General features: G+C 30.6%; 2 protein-coding genes and 1 non-coding gene across 4 annotated transcripts; 2 read left to right on the forward strand and 1 right to left on the reverse strand.

Moving 5' to 3' along the window:
* The first annotated feature begins 1,831 nt into the window (after positions 1–1,831).
* On the forward strand, positions 1,832–5,547 carry LOC112796365 (uncharacterized). 2 transcript variants are annotated; one of them, XM_025838788.3, is made up of 8 exons: positions 1,850–2,103; positions 2,275–2,307; positions 2,545–2,604; positions 4,374–4,436; positions 4,524–4,571; positions 4,709–4,774; positions 5,160–5,222; positions 5,344–5,547. In XM_025838788.3, exons 3-8 carry the CDS (start codon positions 2,557–2,559, stop codon positions 5,350–5,352), a joined length of 297 nt encoding a protein of 98 aa, XP_025694573.1. In that variant the 5' UTR covers positions 1,850–2,103; positions 2,275–2,307; positions 2,545–2,556; the 3' UTR covers positions 5,353–5,547. The 2 variants fall into 2 exon arrangements, with proteins under 2 accessions (XP_025694572.1, XP_025694573.1); XM_025838787.3 differs by lacking the exon at positions 2,275–2,307 and having other exon boundaries at positions 1,832–2,103.
* A 9,589-nt stretch (positions 5,548–15,136) lies between these two features.
* Positions 15,137–17,455, forward strand: LOC112796367 (uncharacterized). Its single transcript, XM_025838790.3, has 4 exons — positions 15,137–15,293; positions 15,389–15,621; positions 16,579–16,804; positions 17,105–17,455. The coding sequence occupies exons 1-4, from the start codon at positions 15,218–15,220 to the stop codon at positions 17,224–17,226; spliced, it is 657 nt and encodes a 218-aa protein (XP_025694575.1). The 5' UTR covers positions 15,137–15,217; the 3' UTR covers positions 17,227–17,455.
* A 131-nt stretch (positions 17,456–17,586) lies between these two features.
* TRNAP-UGG (transfer RNA proline (anticodon UGG)) lies at positions 17,587–17,658 on the reverse strand. The gene has a single exon. It is a non-coding gene; the product is annotated as a tRNA-Pro (tRNA).
* Positions 17,659–19,640: the final 1,982 nt, after the last annotated feature.

Below are 19,640 nucleotides of genomic sequence, written 5' to 3' on the forward strand. Positions count from 1 at the left end.
AAGGTTCATCGGAGCTACGACGACCTTATCCAAAATGCCAAAACAAAAAATTGGATTCCAAAAATAAAGTCTCAATAATTCTTTCCGAAAAATAAATAATTTTTTTATTTTATAATAAAAAATTCCATATTTATTTTTTCTCATAATATTTGTTTTCAGACACAAATAAACCTAATACTTAATCTCTTTACGAAATAAGCCATTAAAGGAAAAAGAAAATGGTAACATATTTTTAAATGAGAATTAATTTGTATAAATTTTTATACATATTTCTTATATATTTTTCTTTTTATAATATAAAAAATAATTATATATTTTTTCTCGATTGTTACAATTATTTTTTATTTAAAATTAAAAATATACATAAAATATTTCTTTTTAAGTAAATTTAACACCCCTGATTTAAGATGAGGTTCAATAAAGCTTTTTTAGTAGTAGTTAAAGAATGAAAAGACCCTTACCAAAAAAAAGTGTGCGCCCATGATCATGATTTAATCAATTATTGTTAATTATTTTATAAATAATTTTAATCCAAATTGTTCTTAAACCCAGATTTATTTTGAGTGAAATTCACACTTTAATTAGAGATATAGATAAAATTGGACAATTTATATAAATAAATTATTACACCTTTAAAATTATGTAATTACATTGTTTCCAAAATGAAGACATAAATACATTGTTTTATATATCTATATAAATCGTTACTGTCAGTAGCGATTTATGACCAACCCCAAACAAATAGAAACCGCGACAGGCTCTAGCAGTTTCTGTGTTGCCACATTTGCACGTAATTTATGGTTGATAGCAGCGGATTCTATGTATACATAAATCGTTACTGCCAGTAAACTGCTATTGTCAATAGCAATTTATATAGATATATAAAACAATATATTTGTGTCTTTATTTTGAAAACAATATAATTACGTAATTTTAAAGGTGTAACAATTTATTTATGTCAATTGTCCATAAAATTTGACATATCTCATATTTAATATGCAAATAATATTTTATTATTTTTTATATGGCAAGTCATTTGCCTCTAAATAGACTATTGATGACAAAAAGATTAGTTATTGCACTTGCTACATTGTTGGAAAACCAAATAATGAATTTTGACCATGACAAATCATAGATACTCTACAACTAAATATGTAAGATTTATTTAGTAATTAAAATCCGATAAAAATCTCTTAATTTGGGAACTTGAAAAATTATATTAGAAATAAAAAAATTTAAAATCATTATCCTCTAAATTATAAAATTTTTGAAAAGTAAATTTTTCAAAATCTTTCCATCCTCCTCAAAATCTTTATAAATCTTAAATCTTAAACTCGAAAACACACCTTAAAAATAAACGACAAAATCCAAAGATATTTGTGAATTATCATTTTGCACATGATAACCAAAGATTTGAATATTGAAGAACACAATAAATATATAAATATCATTAATCAATATTTATAAATGTAGAATATATATAGGAAGCAATGCATAGGGTTGGAGGGTGTCGGTAGTGTGCATGATTGGCACGTGAGAAAATTGTACAATAGGGGGTATGAGTCTATTAGATGGACCAATTGATTGTGATACCCTAACGTCTCAAACTACATCATCCAATAGCAAAACACCTCTTACCACTTCTTTATTTTCCACCTTTGATTTTTCTTTCATTTTTTTCCCTTAAAATAATAACACTAGAATAATAGTTTTATGGAATCTGGTCATAATTTATTGTCCCTTTCCTACTTTAGTGGAATATTAAGAGAAAAGAAAAATCCAAATTAAGAGAGAATTATATGGTAAGTAGCCATTACAAAACCGCCACCATATCATCATCATGAAAAGTGTCATGGGATTGGATCCTTGATATATAGGATTCGAATTTAAATGCTTATTTATTTATTTATTTATTTAAATCCTTCTTTGTTAGGCTCCCCACTCTTGCCATATAAATGTGATATCTTGGCATGTGTTGTGGATGCAGATTCTTATCTAACCCTCTCACTCAAACTCCTCTATCTTCTAAAGTTTTAGTTACCTTATTGTCTTTTATTTTTTTTTTCTTTTTCTTTTCTCCTTCTTCCTTGCTCTTATCACAAGGTAATTATGTCTCAAATATGGTTCCCTTTATGCCTATTCTCTTTTCTTTTGTTATTTTCCTTTCCCCTTTATGCCTATTCTTTTTTCTACCTTTTTATCTTTTGTGTGTGTTTTTTCACTTTTCACTTGTCCTATTTATTTGGGTATGCCCATTAACCATTTACTTTGCAGCAACAATTATTCTTTGCTTCATTGTTAGAGCGAGTGAGTTTTGATCTATATCTCTTCTTTAATTTCTTTCTTTCTTCCTTTGAGTTTTCTTTTTCCTCTGTTTCTCCTTCTTTTTTTTTTCTTGTTAAGTCGATAATAATAGTCTTCAACAATTTGCACTCAATTTTCTTCGGTTAATTGCATTTCATGGATTAATGTTGAAGCATTAGTTTTATTATTAATATTAATTATTTATGGTGTGATGATGAATTAATTGGTTTTGTTGAACAGGTAAAAGGAGATATGGCAGATTGCAATAGAGAAGACTATTTTGCTGCGGCAGAAGTTGAGGTAACCTTACCTAACTTTCCCAACATTTACTTCTTCTTCTTCTTTCTTTAATTTAATATATTTTCAAGAAAATTATATTGTATTTAGATATTTTGGATTAAAAATAGTATACTATATTTAGAAATAGGAAATTCTTAATTATATTTGAATTTCATGCTGCTGACAATAATTTTTTTTTCAAATTAAATGAGAACTATTAAATATTAATCACAATTCACAACATTTACAAATGCTATTTAAGTTTACTCAATTTTACATAGCCAAAGCCAACTACTCAATAACTACTAATTTTTATACAAATTTTTTTATTAAAAAAAATCTTTCCTTCGTTCCAAATTTTCTTCTATCTACATATTTAGAGAGTGTATTTGTGGTTAATTAGTAGTTGGCATTTCAGTAAATAGCAATATTGCACAACATTATTTTACTAAAATGATGATGATTTATGTTTGTATATATGATATAAACGTGGCATTGCAAAATGCATATAATTTGCAAAGGGGTCATAAATCATAATAACAAGTCCCCAATAATTTTAGCAAAGGAGTGGGGAATGAAATGGGACACCAAAATCTAGGTGTCTATATGTGATTGAATGACATGAGTCCACGTGTCAATCTCTTATTGGGTATATCGTTACATTGTTGTACTCGTATGGTACTATATTTTTTTCCATCATGGTTATGGTACCATGTACTTTAGTTGTGTGAATCATTTTGGTATAAGTTGCATTGTTTCGAGTTTTCATTGGATGTCTAATTTCACAACAAACTGGGAAATCAACATAGAATACTATCCGCTATGTACTTTTCTTCTTCACTTTTTATATACGTGGAAAATAAAAAATATATAAAAATGAGTGTCTTCTATTATTTTTAAAAATACACATGAAATTGAGGGAGATCAATTTAATCTAGCGTGAAGATATTTTTTGGAGTACAAAATAAAATTGTCGGTTACAAGATTTTAATAAGGGATCCATGTGACGATATTTTTTACAAAATTCCTTAAAAAAAAAAAAAAACAAAGCCTAAATGGTCGTTGGGCTGTCAAGCAATTCATGTGACGAACATCTTTTCCTTCGAAACATGAGGTTCCCATGGCTAACACTGATTCATCTTTTTTTGAAAAAAAATAAAAAAAGGGAATGAAATTAATGTCTTCTCGAATATTCTCTCAATCCCTCTCTTTATTCAATTATTATCCACTCAATTGGGTTTATCCTTTTTTATCCTTTAAGACTTCTTTTGAGTTAGGTTTCGGTTAGGTTGGACATAGAATTATAGTCAAATGAAGCAATTAAGCATCCCATGAAGTCTATTTGGTTGTTATGTTGGGTTGTTTATGTAGCCAATTTTTTGTGTAAGGAAAAATTACCATTATATCAAGGCCTAGTCTTATTAATTAGTTGAATTAAATATGTAATTAGAAGTCTTTGTTTTATAACCAGTTTAAGTTGGTCAAATAATTAATTTATTTGTTCGTAATAAATATTTTTGTTTTATTTTTTATTTTTATATTGGATTTAAATTTCAATTCATTATAATTGAAAATTTAAATGCATAACACAGTTAATTTATAATTGAATAAAAAAAATTCCTCATTGAAGACAAATTTGTTTGGTGGTTGGTGAGAAATATGACCCTACAATTAAAAGTAACTAGTGAGCATCTGTTAGTTTTTCTAACTATAATGTGAAAATTTAACCTCACTGTAATTTTTTGTTTATTTCAATAATTAAAAATAAAAAAAATATATAATAATATCAGTCACCTACGGGAGGAAAGAAGTATGGTGGGCTTGTTCCAAAGAAGAAGCCTTTGATATCCAGAGTAAGCCCATTCTAGATACCATACTTTTCATACCAATTTTTTTTTATATTTTAATATATTTTTTATTTTTTTGTGTTTATATAAAAGGATCATGAAAGGGCATTCTTTGATTCAGCAGACTGGGCATTATGCAAGGTACTATATAGTCTATATATTTATATTTATTTTAATTGAAGTAATAAATAAAAATAGTAAGATGTTAATAGTTATTATAAAGATCATATGTAATTTTTTTTTTTTGTAATAATTATAATTTGTTTGTATCTGAACAGCAAGGAGCTGGAGTGAATAATCAACAAAATACAGCAGCCGTAGAGACCCTTCGACCAAAACTACAGGTAAACTTTTTGTTTTAGTTTTATAATATATAACAATTCATGATTTAGAGTTTACAAAAATAAATCATGATTTATTTGTCCTCTGCTTGTTAATTATTCTTGTTAGAAGAACATCACAGCTACAAAGTGTCAGTCAATTATTGCATGTTTTGGACAAACTTAATTTTTCATAAAAATAATTTGATGTTGTTGATTTATTTTTTCTAAATATATATAGTAGTAACCCTCTTTTCACACACACATACACAGATAAAAAATTTCATTATTTTGATAGTTAATTAATTTAATAAAAATATATAAAATAATATATATATATATATATATATATATATATATATATAAAATAATTAAATTTTTAGTGTGTGTGACGAATAATTTTTTACAGAGAACGCCACATCAGCAGCTTCCCCCAAGAAGACCTGCATGCACATCTGGCCGAGATAATTTCGTGAGTTATTTGAACAATTTTTTAATTTAATTATAGCATGCATGCTACTCTCACTTCTATTATTGTAATAATAATAATAATAATAATAATAATAATTCCAAATCTCAATTTTTGTATGTAGGGAGAATAGATTCATTCTTTGATAAGTGGAACAAGAAGCTAAGGGATTTGGTGAATGAGTTTCACTACTCCTTCTTACACATGAACCTCTTGATGATGTATATTACTAAGATTGGCTTAATTATATGCTTTCAATTATTTAGCAGTTCAATAAAATGTTTATTTCAATGATCATATATATAAAGACCGAAAGGAGTGATGAAAATTGGGGGATAGTGTGGATCAGATTGGAGGGATGGAATCTCATTCTCATCACATGATAGCATGCTCCCATAAAGAATATCACAGGATATACCAATTATTATTACAATGAGAGTAACTAGAATGTATTTCAAAAGAGAAATGGAATCAACAATTTGGTTTCAAAGGAAAATTCCGTCGAAAATGCAAAAATTATTTAGCTTTCTCCACTTTGTTTGGCCAAGGATTAAAACAATAAATTTAGTATTGATATACCGTATTTCTAAAATAGTTTTATATATCTATTTAATTACGTATTAATTATCTATTTTTATATTAATCACATAAATAGTTATTTAAAATAAAAATAACAAATATGATTAAATAATTATATAAAAAATATAATAGATAGGAATGTAATAATTAATAAAGGTTTAGTATAAATTTTTAGTTTCTCCTTCTTGCTACACAAGGCAGAATAAAATAATCTAATTTAAAGTATTCAAATGTCAAGAAAATGCTCCAGAGTCAATAATCTATTGTTTGTGGATGATTTAATCCTATTTTACAAAGCTTTTACGGACTCGAGCGAGAATATTTTAGAAGTCTTACATACATACGAGGATTTTAGCAGACAAAAAGTAAATCTCAACAAATTCTCAGTCTTTTTTAGTCGTAATACTCCGAATTTATTCAGAAATTAATGGACAGCGGTATTAAATATTAACCACATTGGGGCTACAGACAAATATTTTGGCCTTCTTTCTATTGTTAATAAATCTACAAAAGCTACCTTCAGCCTCGTTAAGGAGAAGATCAGCAAGCAAATTCTAGGCTGGAAAGGAAAGCTACTGTCAGCGGGAGGTTGACATATTCTACTCAAGGCAGTAGGAGAAGCAATCCCTATATATACACTTTTCTATTTTAAGCTCCCTAATGCACTCATCTCAAAAATTCATAGTATACTCTCTCAATTCTGGTGGAGACAGAGAGGTATAGAGAGAAAAATGGTATGGATCAGCTGGAATACCATGACCAGACCTAAAAGGAAGGGGGACTTGGGATCAAGGACCTTAGGGCTCAGAATCTAACCTTACTGGAGAAGCAGTTTTGGTGAATAACAACACAACCAAATTCACTCCTATTTAGAGTTCTAAAAGGAAAGTATTATCCATATTGTAATGCATTAAAAGCCGAAGTTGAAAACACACCTTCACGGAGGTGGCACAGCTTGTTAGAGGGACACAAAGTGATTGAGAATGGGCTCTCCTGGAGCATTGGTACAGGCTTAGAAATCAAAATTTTTGAAAACCCGTGGCTTCCTCCTCCCTATCATTTCTTTGTCCCTCAACAATTAGCTCATCAAGCTACAAATCCAACAATTTTCTTGGTTAATGATCTGATTACTTCAAATGGCCAGTGAAATATAAATATGATTCAACATATTTTTACCGAAGACATTGGTAGCAGAATTTTGTTAGTACCGATTGAAGGAGATAGAGACAAAATTAAATGGGCCTTGCACAGATCAAACACTTATAATGTTGCTGCAGGCTACCTGATGGCTTACAACTTTTTTCATGAGCCCTTAGAGTTTTGTCCTCCAACTCTGTGCCTGAGAGGCCTATGGACATCCCTGTGGTAGCTCTCAGTCCCCCACAAAATACAAATCTTTCTCTGGAAAGCTTGTCATGAACGTCTATCAGTCTCCTCTCTTCTCCATCACTGATTTTTATCTACTAGTGAAATTTGTCCTTATTGTCATGAAGCAGAAGAAGCCCAGCTTCATTGCTTGATCAAATGCAGAGAAATTCAATGGGGACAATCTCAATTCAATTGTTGCTTACCTAGTTCAGATGTCCTCGAATTCAACTCATGGTGGTTGACAGCAATTCAAGAGCACGGTAGAATAAGAGGTAAATCGTTGCTCAACAGATTGCTATAACTCTTTGGATGATCTAAAAGAAACGGAATAGCTGGATCTTTGACGAGGGCAAACGCCGCAGCCCAACAGAAGTAGTAGCATCGGAGAGGAAGCTATACCAGGAACTGCAAGATCTTCTGCGTCACTCTCCTTCTTAGTTCTTATTACTAATATTCATTTTTTCCTTTTGATTTCACACTTTGATCTGTTCAGATGTCTTTTGGGAGATCCCCTTTTGCTTTCTTAAGTTATTGTAATGTGGACACTAGCTTCTTTCTATTTCTATTAATGAAATATTATTGCCTTTGAAAAAAAAAATAGCCTTTTACAATTAACATAGATTAACAATCAAGTTTAAATTAAGGCTATTACACTTTTAACTAATAACAAAAACTGTACAATAGTTTGAGAGAAAATTTTTATACTTTACAATGATATTTAATTTCTATAACACATTACTGATAACTTCAACTAATTAATTAGTAACGATCAAGAGAGTCAGTGATTGATTAGAATAAGTGCCCAATAGGGTTCTTTAGTGCTCTGCTAGGGTTTTTACCTTTAATAGAGTTTGGTCTCTGCCATCAACACTGCTCCTCAACGTTACGGTAACCACTCATAATCTTTTAACCTGAATTTCAAACAACCTTTTGGCGGGCTGATCCTCATGGCAGATGACAACAGAAGACATGGGAGAAAGTCCAAAGAAGAGGGTAGAAATAATGGAAGTGCAATCCACTTGAGAAAGGAAGACATTGCCTTTGGAGTACATGCCTGCAACAATAGTTTACTCGGCAAGCTATTTGCTGATAAGCCCTTTTTCAAAGGTACTGTAAACAGTGCTCTCAGAGCAATATGGTGCCACCCTGACGGATTCAGAACTGTAGAAAAATGAGGTAACCATTTTCAGTTCTTCTTTGATAAAGAGTTAGATGTAAAAAGAATAGAAAGAGGATCCCCTTGGCTTTTTAAAGATTTTATCCTCCATGTTTAATGATGGACAAAAGAGGAGAATGAAGAGGAGATTCGAATTTCTGACTTTTCAGTTTGGACCCAATTTTGGAGTTTGCCAGAAAGCTACAAAACCATTGAGATTGGTAGGATGATTGGGAAAAACATTGGTGAAGTGATGGATGTGGGTTTCTTTGACATGAAAGGGAAGTAATCCAGAATTATGAAGGAAAAGGTGATGATTTTTGGAGATAATTTGGAGAAAGATAGTTTCAATATCATTGGCCCGAATAATAAAACTATTGAAATCGGAGCGCGGTATGAGTGAATAGGTACTGTATGCACTTATTATGCGCACGTTGGACATGAAGTTAAAACGTGTAATTTTTTTTATAGAAGACTCACTGCAGGAGATTACAAAATAAAATGTTATAGGTGAATGGGTGAAGGCAGACCAGGTTGGGACTAGAGTGACGCTAAAGGAGAGAAGCTCAGAAGAAACAACAAATAAGACCTCTGAAAACTACTTAACTCCAAGAAAAAAACCACTCCCAACTTGCTTTTTAGACAGCTTTTCGAAATTGAATATGGAAGGGCAGAATTCTAAAAAGATAGATAACTCAGTGCCAAATATGGAGAATGAAAAGACAGAGAACAATGTGAATGCAGAAGTAACAAACCTTTCTATTACAAATCCTGGTATGAAAACTCAAAAAGAAGTGGCTGTTGTTGAAGATGTCATGCGGTCGAAAAATCAAGATGTAGAAGTAAAGATAAGAGGGCCAGGTAAATTGCCTTCAATTAAAAAATTGGCCAGACAGAATTTTGGAAAAAATCAGCCAGAATCAGGATAAAAAAAGAGAGCCTCTGAGGAAGATATGGGAGGAGATGCGAAGAAATTCTGTCCTAACAAGGAAGAGACCATTGGAATGATGGTGGAGGGTGCCAGCCTTCAATTGGCACCAAATAGATATGAAGGTCCTGAGCTGGAATTGTCGGAGTTTGGGGAGACCCCTGACAATCCAGAACTTGAAAGGGATCTGCTGATCCCATTCCCCCAAAATTGTGTTCATTTGTGAAACTAAGAATCAATTTCGACAGGTTGAGAGGAAGATAGGAGGTTGTGGCTTTAATGAATGGAGTTTGGTGAATTCGAATGGTACCGCTGGAGGTTTGGCACTAGCTTGGAGGGAAGGACCGGAAGTGGAAGTGATTCGAAAAGAGGTCTACTTCATTACAGCAAAAGTTACAGATTTAGCAATTAATAAGATATGGGTGTTAGTTGGTGTGCACTTGAGTAGCCTAGAATAAACTAGGCTGTTACAGTTCAATGAGCTTTCTTCTATAATCAACCAGATGCAAGAGGAGGTAGTGGTGATAGGTGATTTTAACGCCATTGTAAACCAACAAGAAAATGAGGGAGGTAGAGACAAACCTCCTTCCTCTATTGCTGCGTTTATTGACTTTATTGATGAAAATCCACTCGTTGATTTGGGTATGGTTGGGAGACCATTTACATGGACAAATAGAAGAAAGGGGTCAAGAGCTTATCAAAGAACGCATTGACAGGGGGTTGGCAAAAGAAGAGTGGCTGAATTTTTATCCTTCGGCAACAGTTCATAGACTCTCTGACAATGGCTTTGACCATGCCCCCTCCTTTTAGACACTAATCCAATTATGGAGAAGTCTAAAAGGAGGTTTAAATTTTAAGAGAGATAGTGTAGTCAAGTGGACGTTAGAGATATTATTACAAGGACTTGGAGGACGTAAGTAGAGGGCTCGGCTATATTTATTTTGGTACAAAAACTAAAAATCTGTAGGCATAAACTAGTGCAGTGGTAGCAGCAATGCAAGTCGAACTCAAGAAAAGAAATTGAAGATCTTTTGAGAGAAATTGAAGTGCTACGGGAAGCAGGAGTTAATGGCGGGGAAGTGATTGACGAGCTAGAGAGGAAAATTGAGTCGGCTTACGATAAAGAAGAAAGTTATTGTAGAGAAAAATCTCGTATTAAGTGGCTACAAGCAGGTGACAGAAATACTAAATTCTTCCATCGATGTTTTCAATCTAGAAACCGGAATAATAAAATCTGGAGACTAGAGAGGACTGATGGTGGAGTAGCTACTACTCATGATGGGATTGCTTTAGTGGCTGAAGAGTATTTTAAGAGGATTTTCTCTGTTTCAGAAACTTCTGATCCGAACCTGATGTTTGAAGATTTTTTGCCTAAAGTGACGAACTCTATGAATAGAAGCTTATTAAGGCCGGTGTCGAGGGAGGAAATTAAGCGGACAACATTTAGCCTTCACCCACAAAGTGCACTAGGAGAAGACGGATTTACAGCCAAATTTTTTCAATTCTACTGGAATATTGTGGGAGAAGATGTCACTCGGGTAGTCAGGAGTTTTTTTTATTAGTGGAAGAATTCTTAAGAGTTTCAACCATACCCATATTTGCTTGATTCCAAAAGTCTCAAATGCCAATAATATGACTCAGGTGAGACCTATCAGCGTTTACAAGATTATTTCTAAAGTCTTGGTTCATAGGCTACAAGATATTATGAACAAATTAATTAGCCCTAATCAAAGTATTTTTTTAAAGGGAAGGCTAATTTCTGATAATATCCTTATAGCCCATGAATGTATGCATTACTTAAAAAACAAGAAGAAAAGCTTGGAGACTGAGATGGCTATTAAAGTAGATATGAGTAAGGCATATGATAGAGTTGAATGGCATTTCTTATGGTTTATGGTGGATAAGTTGGGCTTTCATTCTAAATGGATTGACTGGGTTTGTGAGGTGGTGACTACAGTTTCTTACTCTGTTGTTGTGGAAGGTCAATCCTTTGGCTTTTTAAAGCCAAATAGAGGCATCCGATAAGGTGACCCTCTATCTCCATATCTATTTCTATTTTGTGCAGAAGGATTATCCTTTTTGCTACACAAGACAGAGCAAAACAGTCTCATTCAAGGTATTCAGATCAATCGAAGAAGTCCTATTGTTAATCATTTTTTATTTGCTAACGACTCTATACTCTTTTACAAGGCTAACCCTTGATCTTGTGATCATATTTTGGAACTTCTAGAGTCTTATGAGAAGTTTAGCGGTCAAAAAATTAATTTAGATAAATCAGCTATCTTTTCCAGTAATAACACTCTTGCTGATATCCGAATCTCTCTTGCTAACCAGCTGCATATTAGACACATATGAGTTCAAGACAAGTATCTGGGGCTACCTTTTGTTGTCCAACGCTCTAAAAAGACTACTTTTGGGCTGATTAAAGAGAAAGTTAGCAAGAAAGTACAAGGGTAAAAAAGACGTCTTTTATCATCAGTTGGAAGACATGTACTTATCAAGGCAGTGGGAGAAGCAGTGCCTATTTATTCGTTATGTTGGTTCAAGCTCCCAGATACTCTTATTAAAGAGATTCACAGTATTTTAGCTCAATTTTGGTGAGGTTAAAAGGGTTCAGAACGAAAAATGACTTGAGTTAGCTGGGATACTATGATGGGAGCTAAGAAAGAAGGTGGTTTGGGGTTTAAAGATTTAGGAGCTTAGAACCTAGCTCTATTGGCAAAATCGTGTTGGAGAATAGTCAAACAACCTCAATCTTTACTAGCCAGAATGCTCAGAGAAAAATATTTTAGACACAGTAATGTAATGCAAGTTGAGATCGAAATATTACCTTCTTGGGGGTGGCAGAGTGTTCTTGAGGGTCAAAAAGTGATAGAGAAGGGTCTCCGCTGAAAAGTTGGAACCGGTGATAACATCAAAATTTTTGGAGATCTTTGAATTTTTCCTCCATATCCATACTATGTTCTTCTTTATGAAGCTAATTCTATTCCAACTCATCCTCTTTTTCGGGTCCGTGATTTGATGTTACTCGGCAAAATATGGAACCAAAATTTAATTGAACATAATTTGTCAGAAGCTCGATGAGACAAATAATTCTTGCAACCAATATTGGTGATGGAGAAGATGAGATCATTTGGTCTTTTAATAAGAATGAAAAATATCATGTGTCTTCAGGATACCAAATAGCTTACATTTTCCATCATTTACCCATAGACCTGCTGTGCCCTATGGAAGATGGTTCTTCCCCAAAAAATTCAATTTTTCTTATGAAGATCCTTTCATGGCTCAATCCCGATAATGCAAGCCCTCCACCATCGAATAACCTCTATCCATCCTATGTGCCGGCGCTGCAATAAAGAAGAAGAGTTCATAAATTATTGTTTTTTCGATGTCCAATTTCAAAAAAAATATGGAAAAAATATAATTTACAGGAGGTCCTTGATGCTGGAGAAAAGGAACACTTTCATCAAGTTTGGAACCACCTCAAATTGTTTTTTTAGTTAAGGGTTAATGGTGCTCACTTCCTCCATCTTTTGGCTATTGTGCGCTGGTACGTCTCGAATGCTCGTAATCGCTATGTATTTGAGAAAGAATCTCCATCATTGGACTCCATTACTGCATCTGCATTAAAACTTCTTCAAAAACTTACTGCAATCTAACGTTGAAGTGCTATTTTCTATTTTAAATTAAATATTATTATTGTACTCTTTTTAGTACGTTTGGGAGAACTCCAATTCTATTTGTACTAGCCTAATAGTTGGACTTTTTTTTGCAATTCTATTCCTAATGAATAAAATTTTTTGCCTTTGGAATAAAAAAAACTTCAATAATTAATTAAGGATGTTTGAATAGATTTATAAGTGATTTTTTTATTATTTAACTTACGAGAAATTACAGTATTAATGTTTGATATAATTTTTAAAATTAATTTATGAATTTTTAAAAAATTATTTAAAATGTTTATAAAAAAAATTTAAAAAAATGATTTTTTCTATAATATTTTTTTTTGTATTACTCTCGTTTTAAAATAAATATTTTTATGATTAAAAAATTAAACATAAAATAATTTATTTATAAATTATTTATAATATAAACCCTTATGAGTTAAACTTTTTTTTTGGAAGAACTTAATTAAATTATTTATCCAAATACACAACTTCATGAAATCTCGGATCTTAATTTTGAAGCCACTTTTAGAATTGATTTTTGTGGTAAGTCTTCAACTTCAAATTCACCTAGTCCTTCCGATTTTAACAAATTTTTTTTCCAAATTTTGGAGAAGCAAATAATTCTCACTTTGTCCCCAAAATTGTGATTAGAGGAGGCAGATTATTCAAGGTTGCATCTAGACTTCAAAGTAAGAAAAGGCAGAGCTAGAGAGAAGTAGTGGAAGAAGAAAATAATGAAGAAGAAGAACCATATTAATAGAGTAGATACTAGAGATCAGGATCGGAATAAGGAAAGCGGTTAATTCGGGTAACAACACATAATTTAGTTAGATTGCATAGTTACGTTATCAAGAAATCAATTTTGTTGTAAACCATAGAAAAAAAAAGCAAATTAATAAAGGGAGAAAATAAGATTTTAGTTATCATTATAATAAAAAAAAGTAGAGTTCACATATGATGTAGAAGTTACAAAATTAATAATAATTAAACTCTCATCTTTTATTTTAGAGGATCATATTTCTTAAATTTGTATTTTTGGAAGCATAGTAGGTTATTCTCTAGTTCATTCTAGCTAAATTTGTGAGCTACAACAACGGCTAATTAATAAAGGAAGAACCAATGTATATACCAAAAAGAAAAAAAAAACCACTAATTTGTGTTTTGGACCTTTCTGCCTAGGACATTTAGTTCTTTGTATAAAATTATTAGCATCTATGAGAAGCTAAAAAAAGCTTTTTTTTTTATTCCGAGCTAAAATTAAAGCAAAAATGCATGATATTATTTTTTATAAAATCAAAATATAATTTTAATATGCATACTTGTGATCTATGATATATTAACATCCACAGGGATATAAAATACAATACAACACATGGCATCAGATATATTTAATTTTTAGGATAAAATACAGTTTTTATTCTTAAAATTTTTTAAATTTAAAAAAAATCAATTTTAATTTGTTTTAACTTTGTCTCTAATATTTTAAGTATGTTTAATTATATCTTTAAGAAATTAATATATATTCATTACTACTAGTATTAGCATTTTTGGAACTTATTAGCACTATATCTGAATGATGTTTATAAAGTGTCAACAAATTTAGAAAAAAAAAATAATTAGTTAAATTAATAAATAAAGATGTGTATATATATATGACATGTGTCGTATAAGTGTGAGAAACTGACACATCGGTTAGTTACAGTGTTCGTGTTTCATAAACCAGCTAAGACATTGTTATTTTATAAAATATAGCAAAATTAATTAAAACATATAGGAACCGAAAATTAAAATGTTGTAGTTGATAATGAATATAAATCCATGAATTTTTCCACAGCTAAAAGCATGGCCTTAACTTGTAGGAAAAGTATAACAAAGTAGCAAGTGAGATTTAATTAGGTTTGATTTATTGAACTCAAAGGAGAGAAAAGTTGGTGGCTTGTACCTCAACTGCTGCATCCTTAATTTGATAGTCTTCTTATATATCACTTTTTTTATTTTGTCACAAATTTGTAACCGCCACTAACAGCAAATTAAACCCATTGGCTTGTTTAATTAATTATCTTTGTACTTCTTTTTGGATAGGAATATTCATACACATGTTCATTTTTCTAAGTTGATTAAGAAAAGTGATTAATATGGGCTAATTAATGGTAGGTAATGTTAGTTGCTATAGGAATTGGAATTAGCATGATATACGTAGCAACTAACTATGATGGTAAAGTATAGTGCTAACACAACATTGGCTATATAACTTGCTCTAATTAATTCAAACCATATTCTCAAAGCTTCTTCGGTAATTATGGCATTTGAACTTAGTTTTAGACGCTGGATTTTAGCTTTTGCTTTGTTTTATGTTTGTCTATTTTGGAAATTAGGTATGATTAGGATTTTATTTTTCAATTTAATTATTTTGAGGACAAAATTTGTTAGTGCTTTGGATTTTATCACATATTGAGTCTTCATTTGATAGGAAATGCTGATTATGGTGATGATCAACCTGGGAACCAGATAGGTTCTGGATTTGGTGGTGCTGGAGTTGGAATTGGCGGCAATCCCGCGGGGGCTGGGGTAGGTGGAGGTGGAAGTGGTGGGGGATTTGGCGGTGGTGGAGGTGGAGGAGGTGGAGGAGGAGCTGGGGGTGGTGGATTTGGTGACCCTACTCAAATTGTCTCCAAAGCCTTACTTTGTTTCAATGATAAATATGTGAGTATCATACATATTACCCACAAGATCATTCTTTTTTGTTATCTACGTGAAATAGCCTCTTTTAATTGAATTGTTCCTTTTTTATATAATAAAAATTGAAATTCGAATGCATGATCTAAAAGATGAGACTAATTGAGTTGATATCAATTGAATTGAATTCTCTATCTGAATTAGAAACATTATGTTATTCCTTACTATTTTGAATTATTCATACTTACATTATTTGTAGTTATAATGTTAGAGGTTAGTTAACCGGTACTCTAAGATAATTGTTAAAATATTAAAACGGCAATTTTTTATGTAATTCTTTTTATCATTTGATAAAAAAATATATGCATCTAATTACGTAATAATATATCAATAAAAATAATTATTTTTATATTAACTACATAAATAATTATAAAAAAAAAACAGTCACCAAAATAATTCAAGTCACCAAAAAAAAATCATAAAAAAAATAAATATAGTTAAATGACTGCATAAAATATTACATAATATATCAAAATTAAACTCTTATAAAAATTATACTTTTACTTTAAATTTATTAGAAATTTCAGTCTAACTTGGAAGAATGTAAATTCAATTTACTCAAAAGTCTCAAAAGTTTTAACTTATGCATTGAATACTTACTACTTACCTTAATTAGTGTTTAACTGATTTTAAGATTCTTGTTATTAAAGTAAGTGAAAATTTACATGCAAGTGTCTTCATGTGAAGTTGTTAATAAAAAATCGTTAAATAATTTGACATATTTGATTAAATTGTTATCTAACAATTTTCAACTAACAACTTTACTAAAGACAACTTTACGTAAATTTTACCGTCAAGGTATTAATAACCAAGTTACTAATGACATATTAACAATTAAACATTACAATTTTTATCCATGTGTACAAGACATTATTGAAAACAGAGGTAAAGTTAATTGTGATTATTGCATTGTGTTTGATTCAGATTTATACAACTTGTGAAGAATCATATAGATTGAGTGAGAAAGGGGACTTGAACGTACCAAGTGAGAAAACGGATGAGTTCTGTGAAGGGCCATGTTTGACTGAGACTAACTTGGTCCTTAGTTGTCTTGACAACATCTTCAGCCACTTCATATTTTATAACAAAGCAACCATACAAGACATCAAACAAACAATTCAATCTGCCTGTGGCTATGGCCCTCAAAGAGGTAATAGCGCAAATGAATTTTCGATTAAATAGTCATCTTAAAATTCAAAACATTTCGATTTTCATAAAATGAACCTCAACTTTTGTTTTTAACAAAATGAACCTCCAAATATCAATTTTGTTTGACAAAATGACCTAAATGTTCAGAGCGATAAATTTTATATGTATTCTGTTAAAATTAAAATTTTTCAGATGTTAAAATAGCTATTTACTCGTGAAGTTTCGTATGCAATGCTTTTACTATTACTAGTGTATTAACAGGAACATGTTTATTAATCCACTTGCATTGACATTGAAGCAGGTGACTTTAATGTTGCTGAGCACATCCAGGCTGAAGGAAACAGAGGTTTGAAGGGTACTAAAACTAGCAATGTTCTAATGGGGCTTGCTTTGATCCTTATGGGGCCTGCTCTGTTACTCTAATCATACTTTAGTAGTGCTAATCATTTGTACCTTCAGTTTGATTTGTACTAAGTTAGTATAATATGATTTCACTGCTTATGCAAGTGAGTGTGAGAGTGTTTTAAACTTTGCAGTCATAATGTATCTGTGAATCACATTCATGAATCATGATATGTATAGATTTTTATTTTTCCTTTTGTTATATTAAATTTGAGGAATGAATTATTATATTATATTGCAAATTACCCAACTTCGATATTTTAGTTTAATACATGTGAATTAACCAATTAACTATTGATATGACATGTGAGGTTATTCAAGCTTCACTTGGAATTGTGTTTAGTGGATAAGAGGATAAAACAAAATTATATAAAAAAACATGGGGCATTCCGAGAATCGAACTCGGGACCTCTCGCACCCAAAGCGAGAATCATACCACTAGACCAAATGCCCGTCTTTGAAAGTCAAGTGTTTATAATATTTAACAAATAATTATGCATCACGTTTTGAAAAATCAACAGCAAATGCAATGACTGATAATAAGTTTAGCAAGGTCAGTTTAGATAAATAATTTAAGTAAATTCTTTTTGAAAAAGGAGTTAGACATAAAAATTTATATTAAAATTAATTTATAAGTTATAAAAATATTTAATAAAGCAGTATTTTACATGAAAAATTACACGTGAAGTAATAACATATACTAATTTAAAAAGCATTAATACATGGACTATCTGATATTTTGTATATGTAATTTCAATATTTTTATTTTCTGTAAATCTTTCGTTTAACAATAAACTTCAATGATAGAGATCATAGCAACTCAAAATCAAAGAATTATCAAGATTCTATTAGCCAAATTAAACAAAATTAATTACAAAATGAGAAAATTTTGTTTTGTCAATTAGAATAAAACTCATTCCTCTCATGTATATATATAGTTGCTTAGCTAAGAATGTAAACACAACTTGAGTTCAATATTCATTCTTCATTTTCATTAATATTAGAATACATTCCATATCTTCTCTTATCTTCTTCTCTAACTTCTGTTTCTTCGCTCAAAATAACAATGTATAAATATCTTTCACAAAGAGAAAAAAATGATTTATTCCATACTAATAAATTAAATGTTGTTCGCTCAATAATAAATATAAGAAAAATTTAATTTGGAGTATTTATATTAATTTTTACGAAATAAAAAAATGTTGACACCAACATAATTGAAGTAACACTAATTATTTATTTTTTCTTCCAAAATAAAATAAGTTTTCTTGCGGAAGTAAGAAACTGAATCATCCCCTATTTGTTAATCAGATTTACTTCTGTTGGAGTTTGGCACAAGTATTCATACTTCATTTTTTTTAAACTAATGCAGCTCCTCTTTTATTGCTTTGATCCAAGACAAATTTCCTAGAGCTTCATTCACATTTTGTGGTTTGATTTGAGAAATAAGTATAAAATTATTATGTTTTAATCTTTTTTTACTTGAGGATCTAATAGTGATACTTTGTAACATATTTTCAATAATAAATTCTTGTTGATAATTTTTTAAGAATTTTCATTTTTTTAATCTAGAAGTCCTAAGATTAGGTTCAAATAGAGTTTGATTTGTTTGGCTGTCAGTTCCAAAATTTTTTACAGTTTCAGAAGATAAAACAGAATTATCTCCTACAGAATCTACTGTCGTAGTAGGTTGAACATTCTACTGTAGATTAGAATCTATTTGAGCTTGATTCTCATTTTTGACATCACTATTCTGAGCATCTGCATTGTCATCTTCTAAAGGACTTGAAATAACAGTAAAATCACAAAAAGTGACGTGTACGAATTCCTCAACAACTCTAGAGTCTTTATGATAAACTTTATAAGTTTTGCTAGATGTAGAGTAGTCAATGAAAATATATTCATATGTTTTTGGATCAAACTTTTCAAATTATCTTTAGTGTTCAATACAAAACATTTACATCCAAAGACATGAAAATATTTTAGATTGTGAGGGGTTCCTTTCCATAACTCATAATCTTTAAAAAAATTTTAATGATTATTTTATTTAAAATGTAACAAGTCGTGTTGACTGCTTCGGTCTAAAAAAATTTAGGGACATTGCTTTCACATAACATGATTCTAGCCATTTTTTAAAGACTTCTATTTCTTCGCTCAATAACACCATTTTGTTGAGGTGTTCTTGGATAAAAAAAAAAGTTATGGAAAATCCCTAATTCATCACAAAAGGTTTCAAAATCACAATTTTTAAACTTTTTTCTGTGATCACTTCTAATAGAAATAATTTTTAATTTTTTTTCATTTTTATGAGAAAGAAAAAGAACCCAACCAAATCTTTTATAATCATTCATAATAGCTAAGACATAATGTTTACCACCTATACTTTGAGTTATAGTTAGCCCAAAAAGATTAATATGCAGCAATTAGTCGAAATA

This window comes from Arachis hypogaea, chromosome 4 (genome assembly GCF_003086295.3).
Source record: "Arachis hypogaea cultivar Tifrunner chromosome 4, arahy.Tifrunner.gnm2.J5K5, whole genome shotgun sequence".
Classification (NCBI taxonomy): Eukaryota; Viridiplantae; Streptophyta; class Magnoliopsida; order Fabales; family Fabaceae; genus Arachis; species Arachis hypogaea.